Raw genomic sequence first — 27,914 nt, forward strand, 5'->3', positions numbered from 1 at the left:
GGAGCAGTGCCCTTGGATGCCTCCCAAGTGTCTCGGATGACCACCGCCGCCCTGCCACCCCTACCCTGAGGTCTCGGCTGGTGCCACACCTGGAAACCAGCTGGGCACATCTCAGAAAGGGGAACTCCCCCTTCCTCTCTCAGCCAGGTCTCCGTAATACAAGCCAGCTCAGCTTTCTTATCCATGATCAAATCATGATTATTGAGAAAAGCAGGCTACCCCCCCATCCAAAAGATTTTAAATATGTATGCACATCTGTGTTTATATTAAATTACTTTCAAATTTCATTTTCAGTAACAATTTTTAAGTAATTGCCTCACCTCTCTGAAATCCTTTAAATCTCTCCAGAGATAGCAAAAGAACTGGAACTATGGGCTTTCCTTTTGCAGTAGAATATTGTATATTTAAGGCTGTGATTAACAACAGCTAGCTTTCTTTTAGGAACAAACTCAGATTGATCAGGAGATGCAGTTTATATTGTTATCAATCATTATTTTTATCGTTGATGATAATGATGATGATGATTAGAGGACTTTTTTGAGGTTCCATATTTGGATTAGGAATTATCAGAATCTGAGCATCTCTTCAAGATCCAAGGATCTGTTGTGCTTAGGAATAAATTCTATCCGTATCTGAAATCTGATTAATTTCTTTAATTACACTTGTTATGATGCAATTCAATTTCATTTTTATTCCAGTAATTGTTGGATTGTGGAATTTGAAAAGTAAGCAGTGAAGTAGCTATCCTCTGGATGGGTTTGTGCATAAATGGAAAAATAACATTCTATAAATATCTTCTATCTTCTATCCATTCTTCTGCCTGGTCAAGGAGATTTTTTTCCCCAGTAATTGTAACAACAACCTTTCACTTTTTCTTCTTTTTGGAATGCAGAACAGAACAGTTTGGAAGAGCTGTGGCCACCTATAATAATGATATTTCAAATAAATTATTTCTGCATTATCGTGTTCATTATTTGATGCTAATCACTTCTTACGTCATTTCTTACTTAAAGGGACCAACATAGCTTATCCCTGGTTTAGAATTAAGATAAGGTTTCATTTCCTTTGCCTTGATGCTCCTTCTCCTCTCAGCCCCTGCCTCCTTCCAGGTGTGTGGAACGCTGTCCTCCTGGATTCATGAAGGTGCCTCAGGAAGGGAAGCCCACCTGTTGCTACAACTGTCTTCCTTGTGCAGAAGGAACCATCTCCACCCAGGAAGGTAGGTGGCTCCAAGAAAACATATTGCTAAAGCTGGATCCTTTCTTCTCTTGCTTGGCTGAATATCCACAATCAAATCCACAAGGAGAGTCTGGGAGAGTAAATTGGCCTGAGGTTTTGTGATGCTCTGGATGGAGGTGTGAGTCACAAGGCGGCAAATGACTCAAGAAGAAAAGGTTCCCTTTAGAAAAAAAATCCCTCAAAAATTGCCCACCTTTTCTTTCCAAACTGTATTTGTAAACCTGAACCTTTCCCCTTTTGCTTGATTTAGTAGCCACCAAGAATTCAATATTAGAGTCAGCCATGGTTGGGTGTTGAATCAGCCATGATTTGTCCCTCTTGCCAACTGTGCATGGTTCTTGTGAGAATAAATTGAAATTCATTAACCATCTGCCATGGCCCCCACTCTTTGGAACAAGTTACCCTCAGAGGTCAGACAGGCCCCCACTCTCCCAGCTTTCCGAAAGTGGGTGAAGCCACCTTGCTTGGGGTGGGGGAGGAATAGTCAATCATGGGGGTGGTTGGCACCTTGATGCGGCCAATGAAAACATCTTACGGACCACCTTCAACTATATATTTTATATCTTGCATTTTTATATTTATATTTATATTGTATTTATTGTATTGATATTTGATTTTTGATTTTTAACTGTAAACTGCCAGAGTCATTGTAATATGAGATTGGTGGGGAAGAAATATGATAGATAAATAAATAAATAAAAACAGCATACAAGTTATGGAAAACCAACTTGCCAAAAAAACAAAAAATAAAGCTAAAGTGGGCAATGAAAAATATAGAAATTCAACAAAAGGATATTCTGACTTCTGGTGGGGACATGGCAGACTGAGTAGCTGTGCCTGTGGGATTAGCAGGTGGAAATGACAATGTGGCAATTTTTGGGGGGCTCAGGCAGGTTTTCCTGAAGCCCAGAAATGTTCTCTGGATAAAGGAGGATGCCTGGAATCATCCCATTTGTCCTCTGGGCAGCTGCTTGTAGCCAGAAGATTGCAAACAGCATTTTGCATTTGACTTTGTTGTTTATTCGTTTAGTCGCTTCCGACTCTTCGTGACTTCATGGACCAGCCCACGCCAGAGCTTCCTGTCGGTCGTCAACACCCCCAGCTCCCCCAGGGACGAGTCCGTCACCTCTAGAATATCATCCATCCATCTTGCCCTTGGTCGGCCCCTCTTCCTTTTGCCTTCCACTCTCCCTAGCATCAGCATCTTTTCCAGGGTGTCCTGTCTTCTCATGATGTGGCCAAAGTATTTCAGTTTTGCCTTTAATATCATTCCCTCAAGTGAGCAGTCTGGCTTTATTTCCTGGAGGATGGACTGGTTTGATCTTCTTGCAGTCCAAGGCACTCTCAGAATTTTCCTCCAACACCACAGTTCAAAAGCATCGATCTTCCTTCTCTCAGCCTTCCTTATGGTCCAGCTCTCGCAGCCATATGTTACTACAGGGAACACCATTGCTTTAACTATGCGGGCCTTTGTTGTCAGTGTGATGTCTCTGCTCTTAACTATTTTATCGAGATTTGTCATTGCTCTTCTTCCAAGGATTAAGCGTCTTCTGATTTCCTGACTGCAGTCAGCATCTGCAGTAATCTTTGCACCTAGGAATACAAAGTCTTTCACTGCTTCTACATTTTCTCCCTCTATTTGCCAGTTATCAATCAAGCTGGTTGCCATAATCTTGGTTTTTTTGAGGTTTAGCTGCAAGCCAGCTTTTGCACTTTCTTCTTTCACCTTCATCATAAGGCTCCTCAGTTCCTCTTCACTTTCAGCCATCAAAGTGGTATCATCTGCATATCTGAGATTGTTAATGTTTCTTCCAGAGATTTTAACTCCAGCCTTGGATTCCTCAAGGCCAGCTTGTCGCATGATGTGTTCTGCATACAAGTTGAATAGGTAGGGTGAGAGTATACAGCCCTGCCGTACTCCTTTCCCAATCTTAAACCAGTCTGTTGTTCCGTGGTCTGTTCTTACTGTTGCTACTTGGTCGTTATACAGATTCTTCAGGAGGCATACAAGATGACTTGGTATCCCCATACCACTAAGAACTTGCCACAATTTGTTATGGTCCACACAGTCAAAGGCTTTAGAATAGTCAATAAAACAGAAATAGATGTTTTTCTGAAACTCCCTGGCTTTTTCCATTATCCAGCGGATATTGGCAATTTGGTCTCTAGTTCCTCTGCCTTTTCTAAACCCAGCTTGTACGTCTGGCAATTCTCGCTCCATGAACTGCTGAAGTCTACCTTGCAGGATCTTGAGCATTACCTTACTGGCATGTGAAATGAGTGCCACTGTTCGATAGTTTGAACATTCTTTAGTGTTTCCCTTTTTTGGTATGGGGATATAAGTTGATTTTTTCCAGTCTGATGGCCATTCTTGTGTTTTCCAAATTTGCTGGCATATAGCATGCATTACCTTGACAGCATCATCTTGCAAGATTTTGAACAGTTCAGCTGGGATGCCGTCGTCTCCTGTTGCCTTGTTATTAGCAATGCTTCTTAAGGCCCACTCAACCTCACTCTTCAGGATGTCTGGCTCTAGCTCACCGACCACACTGTCAAAGCTATCCCCGATATTGTTATCCTTCCTATACAGGTTTTCTGTATATTCTTGCCACCTTTTCTTGATCTCTTCTTCTTCTGTTAGGTCCTTGCCATCTTTGTTTTTGATCATACCCATTTTTGCCTGGAATTTACCTCCGATGTTTCTAATTTTCTGGAAGAGGTCTCTTGTCCTTCCTATTCTATTGTCTTCTTCCACTTCCGCGCATTGCTTGTTTAAAAATAATTCCTTATCTCTTCTGGCTAACCTCTGGAATTTTGCATTTAATTGGGCATATCTCCCCCTATCACTGTTGCCTTTTGCTTTCCTTCTTTCTTGGGCTACTTCTAGTGTCTCAGCAGACAGCCATTTTGCCTTCTTGGTTTTCTCTTTCTTTGGGATGTATTTTGTTGCCGCCTCCTGAACAATGCTGCCAACTTCTGTCCAGAGTTCTTCCGGGACCCTATCTACTAAGTCCAGTCCCTTAAATCGATTCCTCACCTCCACTGCATATTCCTTAGGAATATTAGTGAGCTCATATCTAGCTGATCTGTGGGTCTTCCCTAATTTCCTGAGTCTGATCCTAAATTGTGCAAGAAGAAGTTCGTGATCTGAACTACAGTCAGCTCCAGGCCTTGTTTTTACCGACTGTACAGATGTCCGCCACCTTTGGCTGCAAAGGATGTAATCAATCTGATTTCGGTGTTGTCCATCTGGTGAAGTCCATGTATAAAGCCGTCTCTTAGGTTGTTGGAAGAGAGTGTTTGTTATGCAGAGTGAATTGTCTTGGCAAAATTCTATCAGCCTGTGTCCTGCTTCGTTTTGTTCTCCCAGGCCATACTTACCTGTAATTCGAGGTGTCATTTGACTGCCCACCTTAGCATTCCAGTCTCCTGTGATGAAAATAACATCTCTTTTAGGCGTGTTGTCCAGTAGGTGCTGCAGATCCTCATAGAACTGCTCTACTTCAGCTTCTTCAGCATTTGTGGTTGGGGCATATATTTGGATCACTGTGATGTTAGATGGCTTGCCCTGAATTCGAATTGAGATCATTCTATCATTTTTTGGGTTGTATCCAAGCACTGCTTTAGCCACTTTACTATTAATTATGAAGGCTACTCCATTTCTTCTGTGGTCCTCTTGTCCGCAGTAGTAGATCTGGTGGTCATTTGATGTGAAGTGGCCCATTCCAGTCCATTTCAGTTCACTGACGCCCAGAATGTCTATCTTTAATCTTGACATCTCACCAATAACCACATCCAATTTGCCCTGGCTCATAGATCTTACATTCCAGGTTCCGATGGTGTGTTGATCCTTAGAACATCGGATTCGCCGTTCACCACCAGCACCGTCGGCCGCTAGCCGTCCTTTTGGCTTTGAGCTAGCTGCGTCATCACGTCTGGGGCTAGTTGAGCTCATCCTCTGTTCCTCCCCAGTAGCATTTTGACCATCTTCCGACCTGGGGGTCTCATCTTCCGATGGTATACCGACATATCTCTGGTTGTACTGATCCATTTAGTTTTCACGGCAAGAATACTGAGGTGGGTTGCCATTACCTTCCCCAGGGATCGCATTTAGTCTGACCTCTCTGTCATGACCTTCCCGTCTTGGGTGGCCCTTCACGGTTTAGCTCATGGCATCATTGAGGTGCTCAAGCTCCAGCACCACGACAAGGTAACGATCCTTTGCTGAAGTGCATTTGACTAGTAAGAGCTTTTAGTTGGGACTCAGGGCCGTCATTATTTTCCAAACTGCACTCTAGCCTTACACAGACACTGAGACTGGCCACCCCATTTCTAAATCACAATATATATATATATATATATATATACACACACACACACACACACACACACACATACATACACACAAACACACACACACACACACATACACAGACATATATATTGTTGTTTATTCGTTCAGTCGCTTCTGACTCGTCGTGACTTCATGGACCAGCCCACGCCAGAGCTTCCTGTCGGTCGTCAACACCCCCAGCTCCCCCAGGGACGAGTCCATCACCTCTAGAATATCATCCATCCATCTTGCCCTTGGTCGGCCCCTCTTCCTTTTGCCCTCCACTCTCCCTAGCATCAGCATCTTCTCCAGGGTGTCCTGTCTTCTCATGATGTGGCCAAAGTATTTCAGTTTTGCCTTTAATATCATTCCCTCAAGTGAGCAGTCTGGCTTTATTTCCTGGAGGATGTAATATATATATACAAATATAAAGGAGGATTGAGAGTAAACAATTGTCTTCCTGTTATTATTTTTGTATTAAATTTGAAGATATTAGCATTTTCCTACACATTGAATCAGCTGATTCAAACTGTCAGCTTTCTATTTCTACTTTCTCTTAGGAACTGTCCGCTTATCTCACTTTCACTTTGTGTAAACATACTTCAGAACTTTTCCATATCTATGACTTTTGCAGGTTGAGCTCCTAGGGAGTGCCGTAATCTACTGTGTGAGACGTGGAGGATTTTAAACTGATTTTTTTCTGACTTCCATCAAGGTTTTAGACAGATCTTTTCTGACTCCTATCAAATTTTTAATCAAGACATTCAGGACATTGTAGAAAATATGAGCTCTTAAGTGTGTCATCTGGTTGGGGATGTACTGGATGAAATTGAGGAATTCAACAGTGATAGATTTTTTTTTTCCTAAGAATGAGATTGGGATTTCTGTTGAGATGCTGGATGAAGATTGGATAGGGAGTTGGTGAAATTTGGAGAGAGGGATCTGCAAGCAATAAGTAAAATTGACTTTCTGGTGAAATGCCATAAAAAGGGGGGTCATTGTGTATGGGAGGTTTTCTGAAGAGAAGTTGGCATTTTTGAGGGGGACAGTTGGGTTGCTTGATTTTTTCAAGAGAAAAACTCTATGCACATTGTGGGGATCTGTAAATGCTTTGGTTTATTTTGAAGTTGGGTAAGGGTTATCTGGATCGCTTTTAGGCTTTGACTGATATTATTTGTTTTTAAGGATATGGATTCAGATTATTCGGGTATTAAAATGTTTTTTTGATGGTTTTCAGAATTTGATTTAAGGTTATTTTTTTGAATTGCTTTTCTTTTTGGGGTTTATTAAGATTAAGATTATTAAAACTGTTGTTTTTATTTAGTATAATGGCAGACAATGTATGTGCTTTTTAGTTTGATTTTTATTATAGTAGACAGAAATGTATAGAATAGTAGTAGGAAGGGAATAATTAAATAAATGTTATTTTGGGGGGAAAGTTATTTAGGAGGTTTATATGAATTCTTTTTTCTTTATTTAAATATAAGGGGAGGGAGTAACTGTACTTAGTGATTTTTATAATGTGCTAAAGGGGAATGGTTTTTAGAAATAATGTGATTTTGGTTTAATATAGACTAAGAGATTGATTATGGAAAACTTTTGTATATCCTTGCTGTTAAAAGTCGGAAGTCACATCTTTCCGTAATGTTGAAAACAAAAATTTCTTTTTTGTTTTCACACCTTTTTAGTTTTTTCTTCTCTTTTTTGTAGTTTTGTTGTTGTTGTTGTTTGTTTTCTTGTAGCTTTTATCTTTCTCTTCAAACTTAATAAAATTCATAATTTAAAAAACAGGATATTTCGAAGTAGTGAATTGTCCTTCCAAAAAGAAGTGTTAAGGCAGCTATAGGATGAACCAAATTTATCAGGGGAAAAATCAGAAGTGGAGAGAAACCAGAAATAATGTATTTCCCCAACTCTGATCAGCAGCAGATGTTTTGCCATTACTCTGATTGTTGGCTTCCATTTCTGAAGAGACCAGACAAGATGCTTGGTGGAAGATGTTTTCTTCCAGTGAATTTCTTCCAAACATGTCTTTTCAGGAAATCTCCACATTCATCTACATGTCTGCAGGTAATTCACAGGCTGTGAATCTCCTTTTCTTGTTTTGAGGAATTAATATTCTTTCACACACTAACAAAATACAATGGGATATTGCAAAACGAGATGTATGGATCAGATAGGCCCAAGTTCCTTTCTCTTGTTCTTTACAGATGCAGAACAATGCACCAGATGTCCTGAAGATCAGCATCCAAACAAATATCGAGATCAGTGCATCCCTAAAAAGATCAGTTTCCTCAACTACAAAGACTATTTGGGAATCATCCTGGCTTCCATTGGCATGTTTTTGGCCTTAACCACAGGCTGTGTTTTAGGAATCTTCATTAAATTCCGAGAAACTCCCATAGTCAAAGCCAACAACCAGGACCTCTCCTTCATCCTCCTTATCTCCCTTCTGCTATCCTTCTTGACCTCCTTCCTTTTCATTGGTCAGCCAACCAAACTGACCTGCCTTCTCCGACAAACAGCCTTCAGCATCATCTTCTCAGCTGCCATTTCTTCTGTCTTGGCCAAAACAACCACAGTTGTGTTGGCCTTCTTGGCCACAAAACCAGGAAGTAAAGTGCAGAGGTGGTTGAGGAAGAGCTTGGCCAACTCCATCATTCTTTCTTGCTCTGGTCTCCAAGTTGCCCTCTGCAGCATTTGGCTGGGAACCTCTCCCCCATTCCCTGAATCTGACATGCACTCACGATCAGGGGAGGTCATCCTGCAATGCAATGAAGGCTCTGCTGCCCTGTTTTATATTGCCCTTAGCTACATGGGCTTCCTGGCTGCCATCTGTTTAACAGTGGCTTTCCTAGCCAGGAATCTGCCTGGGGCTTTCAACGAAGCAAAGCTGATCACCTTCAGCATGCTGGTCTTCGGCAGCGTCTGGGTTTCCTTTGTGCCCACCTACCTGAGCACCAAGGGCAAATACATGGTGGCCGTGCAGGTCTTCTCCATCTTGGCCTCCAGCACTGGCCTGCTGGGCTGCATCTTCATCCCCAAGTGCTACATTATCATTGTGAGGCCTGATCTGAACACAAAGGAGTATCTAACAACAGCAAGAAAAGTAAAAATGTAACCCACTGTATATACAGTATAAAACTTTGTTTTCACTCCTATACTCTATACTCCAGCTTGTTGATCCAATGTGAGTATTTCTGAGGGGAAAACAACTTGATTGGATGGTTTTTCAAGGAAAGTCATTACAGAGTCAGTGAATAATTTTGGATGTTGACAGACAGATTAAAGAGATAGATAAAAATCCGAATGTAATGTTAATGAGTAATAATAGCAAGAGGAATGGGGGTCCTTCTATCCTCCATCCTCTTGGTCTTGTGTTCTAATAGTCTCAGGATTTAAGAAATTATTTATAATTTAAGAATTATGACTCCACCATTCCTTTCCTTGATCCTCAAGCAGGAAAGGTGTTCTTGGGGACACCCAACCACTTAGGACTGAGCCCTAGGAGGGAAAGTGAAGGACTTGGGTTTTCTTTTTGGGATATTTCTTTATTCAATTTCAAGTGCTTTGAAGCTGCTTTAAATATATGTTTTTAAACTGCTTACAACCATATTTTCAAACAATATGTATCTCTAAAACCCAATTGGTAACATGACAATCTCCCTCAGGCTTTAGGGCCAGATGTTAGTGGAGCCTGGTTTCTGCAGTTTGTCCTGCCTAGCAGGAGCAAGGTGGCAACCTATTAACATCATCCTCTGTGAGCTGTTGTTTTGTGTTCCTGCCTCTTTGGTTGAGTGCTGGTTAAGACTTATTAAAGTAAGCAAATGGTATCACTATCTGTAACTTCTTGGGAGAAAAAAAAAACAGTAGAAGTCAGTGGAGAGGGGAGGGGAAGGGAGGAGAGGAGAGATTTCTGACTCAGAGAATGGGGAAAAGGAAGAAGCATCACAGAGCCAGTCCTGGCTCACAGCACTCTTCCAAGACAGCCAAACAGCCAAAAATTGATGGACTTTTCCTACAAAAGGAAACAATAAGTAAACTAACCCCATCTCCCATCTCTAGTAATTTTGAGGCACTTGAATGGGACTTCCAAACAGAAATAGAACAACAGCGATTATTGGAGAATTCTGTTTCTCTTAGAGGAAATTAAATAGACTGGTCCGATTCTGTGCCAGCCCTGCCCCATCATTCTTCAGCCCATTCCACCAGCTCCCCAGTTTACTCTGAAGAAAATAAGAACAAGCTTGCACAGGGTAAGGACTGGCAGAAGCTGCTGTCATGGGATGGCTCAGCTGAATTGATGGCAAAACAATGTTTGCTCACAGCACAAACTGTCATTTTGGTGTCTGAGCAATTTGCCTCCATGAAAAATAACCTGGAGCTATTAAAAAGAAACTTGCATAAAAGCACACAGAAAGACTTTCTGCCTTTATTGAAGCCCAAGCCCAAACAGACAACTTAGTGAAGCAACATCCCTCAGGACTGAGTAACAGTGACAATAAATCACACCTTAGGCCTGAAAGCTGGCTGGCTGACCTTGGGCCAGTCCCTCTCTCTCAGCCCAACTCGGGGTGAGACCAGCCTCCTTGTGGTGCGTCCCGGGCAACATGACTTGTCACAGCTAAATAGTCTACACATCTGGCTGCTGGACCTCACAAGGATTTCCCAGCAAGAAAAAGCAGCATGAACACCAAACTGCTATGCCATATGATTTTTTTTTTTAAAGCCAATAAAGGTGTCGATGTAACTGCTGACAGAGGTGAACGAGCAGTTAAAGAAGTTACCTCATCAAAGCCTTGCAATTAAATCAGGTTGCTCTCCATATATCTTTGAACAGCCTGAATTCCAGTCGCTGGGTCTCAAAAAGAGCAGCTGTGACTTCTCTGGGACAGCTCTTTCACTGCCACCATCGGCAAATAGAGTTGTGCATGGTCAAGTGGCTCCAAGCTTGCCTGGCAGGAAATGAACCTTACTGACTGTTGAGCAACCTACCGTATCTCACATGTCCCATAAAAACATTGTTTTGAAGTATGAAAACTGCAGCAAGACTATTATATGCTCAAAAGTGGAAAGGTTCAGCAGTACCCATTATGGAGGAACGGCTGGTGAAGATGATGGAACTTGCTGAGATGGCTAAAGTAACTTCTTTGATCAGAGAAAAGACAATATCCATATTGAGGGCTCCCTGGAAACCCCTTATAGAGATTTGCGTGAAACAGAAAAATGCACTTATGACTTTTTGTCTCCAATGTCTCAGAAGAGCTTTTACCAGAGCTCGTTTTGACCAGTTAGACTCTCTGGTAAGATTTGGGAGATTCCAAGGAGTTCCCTACGAAGGAAGATTATGTATTTGTGGTGCTCCAGCTGTTGAAGATGCCGCTCCTATCTCGTTTGATTGCAAATTATACCCTGTAGAAAGGACTGACCACTTAGAGTTATATTTAAACAAAAAACAAAAAATACTGGAGCAGCCAGCAGAAACTTCCTTAATTTTTTACAGGGTAAGAACGAGCTCATTACCAGTAAGGCTGCACTCTTCATATCAAAGGCAATCTTAAAGAGGACAGATTACTTAGACCAGATTGGAGTTGACTGTAGGGGTGACAGCTTGATTTGAATGTGTATTATAGTTTTATTTGTATCTACTTGTTTTTATGTGTATGTTTATAATGGCTTTTTATTTTATTTTATTTTATTTTATTTCCTATTGGATATGGTCAAAAGACAAAATCAATAAAGTATCTATCTATCCAAAAATTAAACTGCTGGTGTTTGCACAACACAACAGTGGGTTACATAAATTGCAAATTAATGGGACTCCAATAGAGTGAATATGTGTTTATAAATATATTGGTGGCAGTTCCAGGCTTCCTTATCTTGGAGCACATATTTCTTTTATCAGGCAAGTATGGCCCAACGTAGCTCCACAGCTGACTTAAGATTCCTCTATTCAAAAGGGGCACATTTTATTCCCGAAGCTTGCAAGGTTTTCCTTGCTAAGATCATCTCTCGGCTTCTTTATGGTGTTCCAATTTGCATTTGTATAAAGTTTAATATCCTGGAAGCTGTCCAGTGCAAATTTATAAGAGAAAAATTCACAGTTCCAAGACGCATCAAGAATGCTGTTTTAGGGTTAGAGACAGGTTTGGTTTCCCTGGTTTCCTATCTCCTTAATTTCTGGTTGAAATTTACTTTTTTTCCTATGGACCTGGCTCCACTGGTTCTCAGAGACCATTTGTCAGAACCCACAATCAAAGAGTTGTTAGATCTGTTGATTGTGTTCTGTGCCATTGAAGCAACAAATCTCAGGCTCTGGATGGTGGGGGGGAGTTGTTGAGAGTGAGAAGAAATCCAAGGTCATACCAGCCAGCCAGGAGTGGAATGCTGGACTGTTAAGGGAAAAGGGGGGGAGTGTGGAGGAGGTTTTGACGTGCCTATGTGTCTTTTATCAGGTAGCTGTGTGAGAACTTTTTTAGTCGTGACTTCTTGCTTAACATCTGTACACATCATCAATATAATGATGTGGTCTATAGCAGCCATCCCCATGTAGATCTATTCCCCTCTCCACCTCAAGTGAGGTGGCAGGACCAGGTCTTCAGACTCCTCCAAAAGGCCAGGAGCGATGGGGCCAATCTCACCTCTGGGAGCAGCGTGTTCCACAGGCGGGAGCTACTGCAGAGCTGCTTCCTGGACCCCACCAAATGAAGCTGTCTTAAAGACAGGGGTCCGCAGCATGCACTCTCTGCATGATTGTGTGGGATGGGTTGATGTAATGGGGAAGAGGCAGTCCCTCAGGTAACCTGGTCCCATGACATGTACCACTTTATATGTGATAACCAACACCTTGAATTGGACCCGGAAGCAAACTGGTAACCAATGCAGCTCGCGCAGCAGCGGTGTTATATGTGCCCTTCTAGGGGCACCAAAAACAGCTTGCACAACTGCGTTCTGGACCAGCTGAAGCTTCTGGGTACTTTTCAAGGGTAGCTCCATGTAGAGTGCATTGCAATAGTCTATATGAGAGATAACAAGGGTATGAGTGACTGTTCAAAGGGCCTCCTGATCCAGAGGCACCGATTACAGAGGCCTGAATGTCATTTGCAATTCAAACCAGTATCCTTTGCCCCTAATGAAGCATTTATTGTCTCGTTTGTCAAAGGGGAAGATCTTCACAAAGTTGGACCATATTTCAGAGTGCAAATTCAAGAAGGGGATGAGTGGAAGACTGCTTTTAATTGCCCATTGTGGAGCTATGAGTACCAAGTTCTCCCGTTTGGGTTGAAGGGGGTCCTGAAGGATTCATGCAGTTGATAAATGAGGTGTTACATGAACATTTGTAAAAAGGTTGTGTGGTGTATCTCGATGACATTTTAATCTATACAAAAAGTGAACAAGAGCACATCCAAATGGTGCGCAAGGTGCTAAAAAAATAGAGGGATGCTAAGTTGTATGCTAAACTGTCTAAGTGTGAATTCCATAAGAACTAACTAGATTATTTGGGGTATAGGGTGTCTGAAAAGGTCATTGAGATGGATCTCACTAAAGTCACACATGTGTTAGAATGGGCGGCCCCTAAAACTAGGAGACAATTACAAAGTTTCCTAGGGTTCACAAATTTCTTCCGCCAGTTCATCCTTCTATTTGCGCAAATTGCATTACCATTGACTGAATTATTAAAGACAAAAGGGATTGGAGAAGCAAAAAGGACTAAAAGCCCTGGGGTGTTGCTAAAGTGGACTTCTGAATGCCAGGCAGCATTTGACAATTTAAAGCAGTTGTTCACTGCTGAACCAATCCTGTGTCATTCCAATCCCACTAAACCCTTTATCATTCAGGCTGATGCATCAGATGTTGCAATTGGAGCAGTGTTGTCTCAGAAAAATGTAAAGGGGGAGTTGCAGCCATGTGCCTGTTTGTCAAAAAAGTTTAGTGAAACAGAACACAGGTGGCATGTTTGGGGAAAGGAAGCATTTGCTGTGTGCTGGGCTCTGTTAACTTGGAGACACCTATTGGAGGGGGCTGCACAATCTTTTGAATTGTGGACTGATGATAAGAATTTGGAAGCTTTAAAAACAAGGCGGCGACTAACTGCCAAGCAAATACAGTGGGCAGAGTTTTTCAGCAGATTCAATTTGATTCACTTTGAAGCATCTCCCTGGGGGGGGGGGGGTGTTTAGAAGATTCACTGTTGCACCTTCCCCAACATAATAGCCAAAAGGAAGAGGTAGTAGATACTGTATTTCCTAAGCAACAACTGGGCTTGGTAATTACAAGGAGACAGGCAAAGGAGACAACAACGAAACCAAAAGTGTCTGGTGACATGAAACAGAACCTAATTAAGGAACTTCAGAATGATCACTGGCTGCAGACTAATAAAGATTCCCTTACAGAAAAAGAGGAACTCTGGTGGTTGGAAAATAAGATTTATGTACCTGCAACCTTTCAAAGGGAGATATTGTTACGCAGCCATGATGCCAAGTCAGCTGGGCATTTTGGACTGGTAAAGACTTTGCATTTAATTTGCAAACAATTTTGGCGCCCTAACATGAGACAAGATGCAAAGGACTATGTGGCCAGCTGCCCAGTTTGTGCAGTCTCTAAAAAGAAAGGAGGAAAGCCACAAGGGTTGCTGCAGCCAGTGGCTAATCACACCGCACCCTGGAAAGAGATTGCAATGGACTGTATAGGGGAGTTGCCAGAAAGCAGAAAGAAAACTGTGATTTGGGTAGTAACTGATCTGTTCTCTAAGCAAGCACATTTTATCCCATGTGCAGATATGCCAACTACAAAACAGCTAGCAAAGCTCTTTATTCAGCATGTGTACTGCCTACATGGCATACCCAGTTGGATTGTGAGTGATCGGGGCCCCCAGTATAGATTCCAATTTTGGAGATCATTTATAAGAGAAGCGGGGTCAAACCTTATCATCTTTGCATTATCCGGATTTGGCCAGAGCTTGTGAACAATTGAACTCTACTTCAGAGAAATTCTTAAGATGTTACATAAGTTACCAAGATAACTGGGTGGATTTATTGCCCTTTGCTGAAGTTGCTTATAATAATTCTATTCACCAAAGTACAGGACTGTCTCCTTTCCAAGTAGTATATGGACAAGACTTTGTACCCATCCCCAAACTACCACAGCAACCATCTGTATCCCATGCTGCTAGTGAGTGGATGAAACAGATATGTGCCCCATGGCCAGTAATTCAAACAACCCTTGAAAAGGCCAAGGAAAGTTACAGAAAATATGCTGACAACAAAAGGTCTCCTGAATGGAAATTTAAGGTGGGAGAGAAAGTATATTTGTCTATAAAATTTTTAAGATCATTGCAGCAGTCTAAAAGACTAGGCCCAAAGTTTGTGGGACCCTTTGAAATTGAACAAATCATCAACCCAGTAACTGTGAGGCTAAAACTCCTAAAAAATCTGAAAAGGATCCATCCTGCCTTTCATTGAAGCCTTCTGAAATGTCTGCATGAAGCTCCTCAATGGCATCCTGAAACCCCAGCACCAGCTCCCCTCATGCTAAGTGGAGAACAGAATTTCAAAGTGAAAGAAATTTTAGACTCCAGAAAACATCTGGGCAAACTTCAATATCTAATACAGTGGAAACATTTTCGGGACCATGAGTGGGTGGATAGCTGTCATGTGAGGGCTCCAGATCTTGTAAACAAGTTTCATGCAAAGTAATCTAGCAAATCTAAACCTTAATTGTTCTGCTTGATAATTTCTCTGTATTAATCATATAAGATATCTTTCTTTTTCAGGATTGCAGTATGTCAGAAACCACAATCAAAGAGTTGTCAGATCTGTTGACTGTGTTCTCTGCCATTGAAGCAAAAAATCTCAAGCTCTGGATTGGGAGGTGGGGGGGGGGGGAGTTGTTGAGAGTGAAAAGAAATCCAAGGTTGTACCAGTCTGCCAACCAGGAGTGGAATGCTGGACTGTTAAGGGAAAAGGGTGGGAGTGTGGAGGAGGTTTTGATGTGCCTATGTGTCTTCAGGTATGTGAGATTTTTTTTAGTCATGGCTTTTTGCTTAACATCCTTACACATCATCAATAAATCTGAAATCTGCATTTCATCTGGATGCATGAGTCAGAATTTTATTGAGTCAACTGTGTCAGAACTTTACACCATTTAAAATCAACCCAGCTAACAAAAGCTAATAGGAACCCTAGTCCTTAGGACCCTCTTTGGAAAGTCTGTCCATCCAGAAGTCATCTCAAACAATGTATCTGGGATGTTGATTTTCAAACCAGTTTAAGCCAAATATCCAACCCTAAAGTTTGTGGAATCTTCTCAGATTGGCATGTGCCACCATCTTATCTCTCATCAATTCTGAAATGTTGTTGGGCTTTCACTTTGTCAGGCTGGATGCACTACCTTCTGTTGTATAAAAATACCCCTTTTCAGCAGTGCTTCTGCCCATGTTGAGAGGGCTCTGAGGAACCCCTAAGCCAGATGTGCCTTTGTTGCTCTCTCTATGGGGAATCTTGGAAGATACATATTTATCCCATTTTAAAGAACTACCCCGCTAGAGAGCAGAATGTCTATCTGTCACTGCTTCTATCTGACCAGGTTCCTGAAAGATTTTTCCAGGTTGCCTGATATTCTGCTACCTTTTGTTGTATCTATCATACCTAAGGTTGAAATTTAGCACACATTTTGGTGATTGCCACTACTGTTTGAACTAGAGTTGCTACACTAATGTATTGTATGTAATTTTATTGCATTGTATGTCTCTTTTTATTATTATTAATAATAATCAATATTAATCAATATTAATATTTGTGATTATTGTTGCTTATTTACTTTTTGCAATTATTACTAATTACAATAAAATACATTAATCTAATCTAATTATTGGGCCCAAAGACCATGATAAAGGTTTGATTTGATTTGTTTTGACCTAAGATAGACAAAGGGATGGGACGCGGTGGCGCTGCGGGTTAAACCGCTGAGCTGTCGATCGGAAGGTCGGCGGTTCGAAACCGCGCGGCGGGGTGAGCTCCCGTTGCTCGTCCCAGCTTCTGCACACCAAGCAGTTCGAAAACATGCAAATGTGAGTAGATTAATTGGTACCGCTTCGGCGGGAAGGTAACGGCGTTCCGTGAGTCATACTGGCCACATGACCCGGAAGTGTCCTATGGACAACGCCGGCTCCAAGGCTTTGAAACGGAGATGAGCACCGCCCCCTAGAGTCGGACACGACTGGACTTTACGTCAAGGGAAACCTTTACCTTTACCTTTTAAGATAGACAAAACATTCTGCTTCCCATGAAATACTATTTATTTTATTAAATATTTCCAAATCTTATAGTAAAAGTCTAAGTGTTCCTAAGTTGTCTGGACCCTTAATTTGTTTCTAACTTTCTTAGATCGAAATCTTATTTAGCTTTTTCCTGTTTATTTCCAATTCTTTAAATTCTTAAATTTAATGTTTGTTTTGTTCAAAAGGAAAGGTAAACTCACTGGGTGGCTTTTCTAACTGAAGAACATTTGAAGATCTGAATGTTTGAAGTTCTGAAGATCCAATAATATCTAAGGTGGAAAATCATACACTAATAAATGTTGGAAATGCGATGATACAGAAGGAACATTTGATCTCATGCGGTGGACAGGTGAAAACCCTCAAAAGTATTGGAAAGACATACGTAACATAATGCAGAAAATTTTGGAAATTAAATTTGAAATGAAACCAGTTTTTCATATTAAGTATAATCCCATACAACATTGACAAGAAATATCATTAACTTACTGAGATACAAGCTCACAGCACCAAGAATGAATTTTGCCCAAAACTGGAAGAAAGATACAATTCTGACAATATTTGATTGGGAACTTAAACTTAGGGAAAATGCAGCAAAATTAAAAGAATATATTCATAACAGAAGTTTAACCAACTTTAAGTGAGAATGGTTCCTTACATACAGCTCACCATGCAACACAGCAAATATAATCGCTTACGGTTTGGCTTCAAAGGGGGCCCAGATGTTTCTAAACACTGCAAATTAGTAGTGGCTCAAAAAGGGGGAAGTTAGAAACCAAATAACCTTTCTTTTCTTCTTCTTTTTTCTATTTCTTTTTTACTTGTTTTTCTTGTTGTTTATTTGCTTTGTCTATTTTATCTTTTTCTTTAACATGTGCAAACTATAATAAGTAACAATATAGTGGAGTCTTTAGGATTAAATATGCAGTTTAAGATAGAGAACTTTATTGTATAACAGATATTTTGATGTAATTTGCAGTTGTTTGTTAATGATATATTTAGCTTTGGATGTACAACAACCTTATGCTTATTAACATTACATTCCAAATGATAGTTAAACCTTTATAAATCTCTTCTTTTTCTCTATCTATCTTTAAAGGTTTATCTAAACAGAACCTTAATAATCTCTAGTAAATATTGTATAAAATTATATAGCGTATTAGTTATGTCTTATAATAAAATAGTGAAAAAGTGAAAAAAACAAAAAAATGGTAGAGTTGAAATTCGTTTTTTTTTTTTTTTTTAAGGACTGTGCATTTTTCTTTTTAAATAAAGAACGTTAAAGAGTTTGCTGTTTGTTGGAATTAGTAACTGGCATTTTTTGGAACCACCTACTAAAAATTCACTACTGTTTTATTTTGACATCACATGTTCTTTTGTATTGAGATCTGGCCTTAGCAGGATTATGTAGCACTTGGGGATGAAGATGCAGCCCAGCAGGCCAGCACTGGAGGCCAAGATGGAGAAGATCTGTACTTCCCTTTGGTGCTCATGTAGGCTGGCACAAAGGAGACCCAGACGCTGCAGAAGACCAGCATGCTGAAGCTGATCAGCTTGGCTTCATTGAAGGCCCCAGGCAGATTCCTGGCCAAGAATGCCACCATGAAGCAGGTGGCAGCCAGGAAGCCCATGTAGCTGAGAGCAACATAAAACATGGTGACAGAGCCTTCGTTGCATTGTAGGATGATCTCTCTAGGTTGGGAGTGCATGTCAGACTCAGGGAATGGGGGAGAAGTGCCCAACCAGATGCTGCAGATGACAACTTGGACACCAGAGCAAGAAAGAATGATGGAGTTGGCTAGGTTCTTCCCCAGCCATCTCTGCACTTTATTCCCTGGTTTTGTAGCCAAGAAGGCTAACAGCACTGTGATTGTTTTGGCCAAGACTGAAGAGATGGCAGCTGAGAAGATGATGCTGAAGACTGTTTGTCGAAGAAGGCAGGTTGCTTTCGTTGGACTGCCAATGAACAGGAAGGAGGTTAAGAAGGAAAGCAGGAGGGAGACAAGGAGGACATAAGAGAGGTCACAGTTGTTGGCTTTGACAATTGGTGTTTCCAGGAATTTAATGAAGATTCCCAAGACAAAGCATGTGGTTAAAGACAGAAACAAGGCAATGGAAGTCAGGATGATTCCCAGATTTTCTTTATAAGAAAGGTAGTTTTTAATCTTGGGAATACAGTGAACACGATTGGTGTTTGGATGTTGATCTTCTGGACATTTGGTGCATTTTTCTGCATCTGAAAAAGAGAAAGAGTAATTAAGTAATCCAGTTAAGCAGATATTTTAATCAAACACATCAGTTAGGTGAAATTGGTGCTGCTGTGAATGATTTTGGATGGAAGAAGTCAGTACACTTCTTCATTTCCCTCCAGCAGGAAGTTCTTAATTTTACTTTTCTTTTTTCAATGTCACCATTTCATCAATGAACTTGTATAGAGGAAGGGAGGAGTTATGAATTTAGTCTATCATGATTTGTGATGGAGGGAGGGAGGGAGGGAGGGAGGGAGACCATTTTACCATTCCACAGCTGAACTCTTGAAATTAAAAGTCCAGCCTTTCATCGGTGCTTCAGGGGACCAATGAAACACTTCCTAAAATGGAAAGAACTGCAGGCAAAGGGCCACTTAGTACAGCTTCTGTCAGCAGAAGTGGAAAAACACTACTTTTTCCATGGAGCAAGAAAAGTTAGGTGGAGTTAGCCTTCATAATTAGTTGGATATAGATATAGGTTGAGGACATCAAAATGCATTCCTGTGTTTTGTATAAGCAGCAAGGAGGCCATCTTCCCCTGAGGGCAAGAAGGAAGTTTGACTCAACCCTGACTCATGATTTCCCGCTCCTCTCCTCCATTCAGGAGTTAATCCAGGAGTTGAAAGGTCGATTTAGTTCATCATGCCTCCATCCCTGTTCAGTATAGAGACCAAAATGGGGAAGTGCTCTAATCTGGATTGTGAATATAGCAAGGAGGAGTGGAGAATGGAGGAGGCACAAGGAGAAGTCACTGAGCTCTAAAATCATCCAAGACAGTTTCCTGCCTCTTGGCTTCTCAGGAAATCTGAAACCGTGACCTCTGGCTATCCATAGAAATGGTTCCATCCAGACTTGGACAACTGCAAGAAAACCCAACAAGTGTCCTTATGCCCTGGTAATCATCACTGTTCAAAGAAAAGAAGTAAATAGCAAACTGAAACGTGAAAAATACGTGTGCAAGATGAAGAGCAAGAGATGGCATCTCCCTCATAATGCTCAACCCTCCTTTGTCCTGTATCTTTTAATGTCCTATCCCAGTTTAGCCACTAAGATGACTTCTTATAATTCACTTAGAAGAAATTAATTATACATATTACAAAGACATTAATTTTTAATAAGCAAGCTTGTTGTCGCTAACAAAAACGCCCATGTGGACTTCCCAAAAGCGTGCCGCTTTCAACTGCTGTCACCCACCTTCCTGGGTGGAGATGGTTCCTTCTGCACAAGGAAGACAGTCGTAGCAGCAGATGGGCTTCCCTTCCTGAGCCACCTTCCTGAATCCGGGACGACAGCTTTCCACACACCTGGAAGGAGGCAGAGGCTGAGCAGAGAGAGGAAGGACATCCAGAAAAAGAATTTACTTCCAGAAAAGAGGCAAAGGGGGAAGGGCTGAGTGATGTGCAATTCAAGACTGAGGTTTACTCAGTTTAAAGCCTATAAACACATTGCAGCTCATCAAACCGATTCAACTTCATGTTGCTTCCATGTTATCTTCTTTTCTAATTTTTCACACACTACAATTTTTAGACTTAGGATCTAAATTTATATACTAAATTACTCAAGATGAGATTTAGATGGATAGTTTGCTTTGGCAAAAGGAATCCCTTTGCCCTATGACTCAAATCTACCTACATTTGCAGAGGACAAATAAATAGTTTACTAAAATATTTAAAGTTATATTTCTCATAGATTCCTTGATATCTAACCAAGAAATGAAACTGGCTCACTTAGAGAACTTCAATGACATTCAAAACCACTCCCTGCCCAAAGACTGCCATCCTGTTGGTAGGAGCTTCAGAGAGAGTGAAATAATCTTTTTCCCACCTTGTTCAGCCCTTCCATCTCTGCAGCCCCATTTCGGTTGATCGTGAACGTGAAATCCTGGGATCCTTGTCTTTCTAGACTCCCAAACCTCACTTTTCTAACAGACAGATTGGAGAAAATCACCCAATTCACAAGGTCCAGGTCTGATGCCAGGTCTCCCTTCTCATCCAAACAGACCCCTTCTATGGAATTATTGTAAAACTGAGAATGTTGAAGGAAGGAATGAAGCTGGAATGGAAGAGAAAATGGGTATTTTTAGACAGGATATCCAACTTTCTATGGTAAGACCCCTTTCCTTGTGCTGGAGGTGAAATGAAGATTTCTCTCTATATACAGTATACAAATGAAGATGTCAGTATATGAACACCCACCCCATAAACTAGTGTGAATTCCCAGATGGTGAGGAACTGGGGTTTACAAAGCCAAGCAACCAGCTGAGAAGACCCAGGCAAAGAGCACCAAGAAGAAGCTAAAGATGGACATGCTCTGTCTTCCCTCTCCTCCAAGCTCTGGAGGATCTGACTCTGACTCTTGAGGGCCAGAATTGTGAGGAGCACTGCAAAGGACCGGCACTTCTTTTCCTTCCTCTTGGCCTCTCTCTCTCCATCTCCAGTCCAAAAACCTTCTCTCCATTTCATTTACACTTTGCCTGTGTTATAATACTCTCCCTCTTAGGAGATGTGTGAGTCTGGGTATGTCTTGTGGGTGAAGGCTACATCGCCTAGATTTATTTTCTTTGTTGCTAGGCCAGGAAGCCTTCAACATTCTGCTGTGCCATCTTGCACCAAGAGTCTCTATTTTCTTCTTTCTGCCTTCTCTGAATTTTCCATGTCCTCTGAATTCCTTGCCTTTCTCTCCTTGAATTGAATAATGGGATAAATTCTTGTAGAGGATTAACTGATCTCTACCGGATTGCCTGATACACCAGCCTCAAATAGTCTTTGTGATAAACTTCCCCAACCTTCCACTTGTGTTATTATTTGCCCTCTATGAGAAGACAGGACAGCCTGGAGAAGATGTTGATGCTAGGGAGAGTGGAGGGCAAAAGGAAGAGGGGCCGACCAAGGGCAAGGTGGATGGATGATATTCTAGAGGTGACGGACTCGTCCCTGGGGGAGCTGGGGGTGTTGACAACCGACAGGAAGCTCTGGCATGGGCTGGTCCATGAAGTCACGAAGAGTCCGAAGCTACTAAATGAATAAACAACAAAATATAATTACCTGCAATATTAATGAATAAATAGTAGTGATGGGTTATTTATTATTATTTTGGTTTCAGTCTTCTTCTTCAACGGACAAAACCATGTAATACCTTAGAAAATTATTTTCTGAATTGGTGTTCTTGGAGTTCTTAATAACTACCACAAAAACACTTCTCAAAAACTGTTCAAGTGAGATCCCTTGTTGAACAAGGCAAGAAGCTATTGGAGAATTTACCTGATTGCATCTAATTTGTAATTTCTGAACCATAATCTTTTTTCTAGGTGATATTCCTTTATATGAAGTACTTCTGAAGGGAAGCGCACAATTGCAGGGAAAGAGAGAGGTGCCAAGTGGCCCGATGGCTTTCTTATGGGGGAGTCCTAAAAAAGAGAAGATTATGAAATCTCCTCTTTCGCTCAGGAGGGCATGCAAACCCTTGTTTCTCTCAGCTTGTCTTGCCTTTTCCATAGCTAGAAGAAAGTGTGATAGGATAAAACTTCTCTCAGAATGAAAGAATCTTTCCAGAAAGAGATGCAAGTCACTTAATATAAAATAAGTCACTAAAATATGCTTCAGGACCTGAGAGTTGAAGATAGTGGAAAGTGGGGGGGGGGGGAGAGAAATGACCATGGCAGGTGCAAAATCTCTCTCAACTGATAAACATCCAAGCAAGAATACAGATTCAGACACACACATAGTGTATGTAGGGGGAAAAAAACACATTTTACTGAGTGGATGAAGCAACTTCTGAGATCAGACCTTAACATGCAGAAATCCACCTGCTGAATGTGCTACCAGGTTCCTTTCAACTCTTTGCCAAGGTGGTGTAGCAGTTCAGGAGTTAGTAGCTCCCCCTCAGCAGAGTCCAAGCCAATTGTTTACTCTGAGTTAGCCCATTTTACCTGAACGTATGTTCTGGGAGAAAAAAAATGGAGGATGTAGTGCTACAGAGAAAAGGTGCAGGTCAAAACTTAAGAACCCAAAGAGAAATGACGTTGAGCACAACCGCACTGGGGGAATTCTGCCCACTGATGTCAAGATGAAACCCAAAGCTCCTCACAGAGACCCAGTGCTGCCCCATCTCTTTAGAGGTCTACAGGTCAATGGGAAGCTCTCTGAGAGAAAAACCTTGGCTCACCTTGTCTTTGCTCTACTGGCATGTTCTGTGAGGGGAACTCTGCCTGAAGCTGACGGATGGGTCACTTGGCCAGGAGAAGAACCCAAACCTCAGTAGCCTCCATACATTTTCAGCCCAGAAAAAGTTGGCCAGTCCTGCCCTTTGCTGTGACCCTTCTCCATTCAGGGTCTCCAATCCTACTGAACGTTTAAAAGAGTGTCAGAGGAATAACAGGTTTCTTTTTTAACAAAGAAATGGAAATTGTGCCTGAGCAAAGGCAGCTCATGAGCAGAGGGGCAACCCAGCAGGTGAGGGGTGACACTGTCTAATACACCCCACAGATCACGAGAATGACGGGGACAGAATTGGATGAGTGACGGAGGGGCTCCTGCTTACAGAGAAAATGTCAAAGAAGAGACATGCAAGCAAAAGAATAGATGAGCCACAAAACCATTATCGGTATGTAAGAAAATGATATTTGATTGAACGAAAGAAAAAATGGCTAAACAGTGAAGACATCCAAATATTTTCTTCAAAATGAAATTTTAAAAGAGAATCTACAACAAAAGAAAGAAAAATATGAAGGGAATGCAAAATGGAGAGGAAAGTTGAAATTCAATTTCATTTTTGACATTGATTATTATTATTTTTTTAGAATATAAGCCTAGTTCTTACATGCGTAAAACTGATTCTCAGATGCAGGAGAGAGACATGCAACAGAAAAGAATTACCTGCCAAGCCTTCAGCCTTGGAGTCTCCAAGTCCTTCCCACCTTTGATCCTTGTCTTCCTTGATCTTGACAAATAGGCTGCATGGAAGGCCCGGGCCACAGCCCAGATGGTGTTGTGAGTGAAGTAGTTGTCCAGAGACAGGATCTGATCAATCAGCTCCTCTGGCAGAGCCTCCTGTTCCTCTCTCTCTCTGCACCGTCTCCAGACTTTGACGGAAAAGGCATCCTTGGTGTAGGAGCACAGAAAGGATGTCTGTGAAATGTATTGCATGACAGGGTAAAAATAGATCATGTCACCGTGCTTAGCCTTGTGGTTTCTCTTCATCAGAAAGGAAAAAATGCTATGGATGAATTGAATGGGAAAGGTACCAACTTTCAAAAAAATGGTGAAGTCCCATCGGATCGTTGTGATCAGGACTTTTCCTGTCACTGGCTCCTTGAAAGTTTGAAATACTCGTTGTATAATGATTAGTCCCATATTGAATGAATAAGTTCCAGGACCATAAAGAAAGACATTCACTTGTCTCCAATTGCGGTATGGGCCATCGCTTATCAACAAGTGATAGACAGAGTTGGAAAATATTTGTGAGAATACTGGACAAATGCTGTTCCTAATCAGCATGGAAGTCAACATCCTTATGAACCTCTCCCCCTTGTCAGTGTCTGGAGCAATCAGCCCAACCAAGGTCCACCTGAAATGGAGGAGCAGCTTGACCATCCCTGGGTACTGGACTCCTTCAGCAGGGAGCATCGGGTAGAAGAAAGGAGACTGAGTTTTATCGCTCAGAGTCTGGGAAACAAAACTGTAACTAATCTGAAAAGCAATGAAAGATGTGTTTGATGTGATGCCCATAGCATCCAAAATTGAAGATAAGAATTCCGGCCTTAATGAAGCAATAATTACATTCCTAACTAAGAAGGCTTATCTACTCACCCATTGCATTATGAAGTGTTTCCCTTCTTTTTGCTTCTTTGGTAGAGAATTTTTCAAATTCTTGAAAATGGAAGCTCCCCCAATCTGGACTGCGACCATGGTGGGAGGGAATATTTCTCCCCTGGTCCTTCCCTCCCTTTGCCTAACCTGAACCTTCATCCTTAATGCCTACCATGTACACAATATCACTCGCTTCTTCACTTGCCATACAAGACCTCTGACTGAAAGTTGCATGACTAAAAATACTCTTCCCAACAAAGACACACCTGTGGGACTTTGTAGATGCCTGATATGGTCGAAATCTGGATGGAGATGTCAGTCTCGGCCCCTTCGAGAACGGCCACTGTGTTTCTCTGCCTTCCACAGCTGTAGTTGGGAACGTTGGCCTCCCCATCCGAAAGCAGGTCCAGCAGAGCATCCGAAGTCTTTCCTGCACTGAAGTAGTTTTCATAAATATTGTAACCCAGGGTGAGGTTTGGTAAGAGGCGGGAATCCTGGTTGATGTGCTGGATGGCAAAAAGGAAGGACAGGATTTTCCAGTATTCTGGCGTTGCTATCCTAGAAAAATACATGAAAAGAACATTTTATTTAACTTTTTTTTTTAACAACAGTACTTCTAATCTACCCATGCAGAAGAGTTCCTCTGCATGGATTACAATATTTCTAAAAATATTAACTTAAAAAAATAAAAACATAAAAACATAAAATACATTAATAAAAGTTATTAGATCAATTTCAAAGATTTTTTTTACATTCTGCAATACTTAATAGTTTGAAGTTTGACCTATGCCTCTATATAAAATAGAAAATCATTAAATCCTACAGTTGGAAAGGCATTTCGACCACCATCTCCTCACTCAGACACGTACCAATACAGTCTAAATTTCTGGACAAGTTTAGATTTTAAAGATCTTGGGTGGAGACTTAACCTCCATTGAAATCATCACTTGCATCATGTCAAATGGCAATCATACGCATTTGGAAATTCAGTGACTAAATAAATTCCTGTCTGCAATTCCTTCATATTATCAGTGAATAAGGGTCCAGAAAAAAGAATGTGGAGGTTATCTCATTTTCAATGCAGGGGAAAAAATACAGCAGTCCTGCATTTTTGTGTCCACATCCAACCCATTATGGGGCAAGGAAGCGGTAGAAGGGAGCACCCTCTCTTCTCTCTCCACAGTCTAGTTCTACTCAGAGGAGGTCAAGGAAAGTTTGAGGAGAGATAGCAAAAGTAGGAACTCAAGGGGACAATGTCTCATAAGATTGGACAGTGGCTGTAATACTCATGCAGGTGCTGTAGGTTTCTTACCTTAATAATTCACTGGAAGGAGCTGTGTTAAAGTTTAGTGGTTGAAACTTAGCCCTGGTTGCAGAGATGATGCCACCAATGAAAAGCTCTCCTGGTCTGTAATGATTCTCTGGGTTCACCCCATCCCTCTTCAGAGTCAGGAGGCATTTGGCTTTGGTTGTCCCGCAGACTACCTGGGGCCACAGAAGCAGCAAATGAAGGAGCAAAAGCAGCAACATGACTTCTGTTCCTAATTGAGCTTCCTACATTGTGAAGGTCAGTCAGGAGGCATTTGGCCTTGAGCTTCATACAGACTCCTTGGGGCCACAGAAGCAGCACAAGCAGCAACGTGACTTGTGCTCCCGAAGGAGACCCCAGCCCTGTTCTTGCTTTGAGTAAAGACCAAGGAGATGTAGGAAAATCCTCAGCCCTCTTCCAAGGCAGAAGCTTCAGAGTCTTTCCTAATCCAGACAGGGTCCAGCCAAGGCTTCACATCTCAAGGGGAGAGGAGTAAATGGAGCTGCTGCCTACCTTGCTCTTTCTTTCTCCAGAAACATTTATGCACCCACAACTTTCCAGTGCCTTGAGATCAGCCAACAAGGCTTTAGTGTGGTATTGAGGTGAAAACATGTCATTGACATCTTGCGGTCAAATTTTCTAAAGTTTGCAGAAAAGTCCCTAGAGTTTGAGCACCAAGACAACTAGTAAATCACTATGATTTGGATAATTGTAAGGAAGAGAGACATCACCTCTCTGAAGAATGAATGAGTCAACAGGCCAATATGCAAAGGGAGAAGTCACAGATGGACTCCAAACTCTGAAGATGAACAATGGAGTGAGACAGGAGAATTTGGCCCCAGGTTTCTGTGAGAGAATATCATTATGCAATCCAGTATCAAGAGAGATTTTTAGTGTGGGTGTGAACAGTCGAGTCACACCAAAATATGAACTTAGTTGGTCCTGATTGGGGAGGGAGGGAGGAAGGCTCCACCATTTCACCATTTCATTGCTGAACTTAAGCAAAGAAATGCACCCTACAATGAAATGGAATGAAGGTGAAGGACCACTTAGGATAGCTTATGTCAGCAAAAGCTGGAGAACACTACTTTATGCATGGACCAAGAAATGTTAGGTGGCAGTAACCTTAAGAGAAGGTCAGGGTGAGTTGAGGACATCTCCATTAATTCCTGTTCTGAATAGTCAGTGCCCATCTTCCAGCCAGGGCAAAAAGTAAGTGTGTCTCTGCCTGACTCATGACTTCTCTCCCTCCCCTCCCACCACCACTTGAGATTGAATCCAGGAGTTGGAAGGGCTACTTAGGTCATTGGGTCAGCCATGAACTTTGGCTGCCCGTAGGAGTGGTTCCATCCAGACTTGGAATATTGCAAGAAGATCTGTTTTCCAAACCTCTTCCTGAAATCATTATGCCCTGGAAACCTGGAAATTCTCCCTGTTCAGAGAAATGGGGTGAATAGTACATTGAAATATGAAATCTGAGTTGTAAAAGGTGAAGCGCAAGAGTCGCCATCTCCCTGGTAATGCTAAACCCTCATTACCCAGTAATACCCAGGATCTTTTAAACTTCTACCCCAGTTTAACCCCAAGTTCATTTTTTTTTACTCACAATGAGCAAGAAAGAATAGAAAGAAAGCCCTTGCTTGGAAAAGGTCTAGGTAAAGATACTTTCCTGAAGATTACCCCTTTCTCTGGAGTCACCCAC

The 27,914-nt window shown here is 41.6% G+C and overlaps 1 protein-coding gene across 1 annotated transcript in view; it reads right to left on the reverse strand.

Annotated features, from left to right (window-relative positions):
- The window catches only part of LOC134492366 (vomeronasal type-2 receptor 26-like), an 83,979-nt gene extending 57,476 nt beyond the window's left edge, over nt 1–26,503 (reverse strand). The window contains exons 1-3 of the mRNA XM_063296536.1: nt 26,462–26,503; nt 25,170–25,409; nt 23,971–24,195 (exon numbers count right to left, since the gene is read on the reverse strand). Of these exons, the coding sequence (XP_063152606.1) occupies nt 23,971–24,195; nt 25,170–25,409; nt 26,462–26,503 (507 nt within the window). The remainder of the gene's footprint in view (nt 1–23,970; nt 24,196–25,169; nt 25,410–26,461) is intronic.
- Between the last annotated feature and the right edge of the window lie 1,411 nt (nt 26,504–27,914).

Source organism: Candoia aspera, chromosome 2 (genome assembly GCF_035149785.1).
Source record: "Candoia aspera isolate rCanAsp1 chromosome 2, rCanAsp1.hap2, whole genome shotgun sequence".
In the NCBI taxonomy this organism is placed as follows: domain Eukaryota; kingdom Metazoa; phylum Chordata; class Lepidosauria; order Squamata; family Boidae; genus Candoia; species Candoia aspera.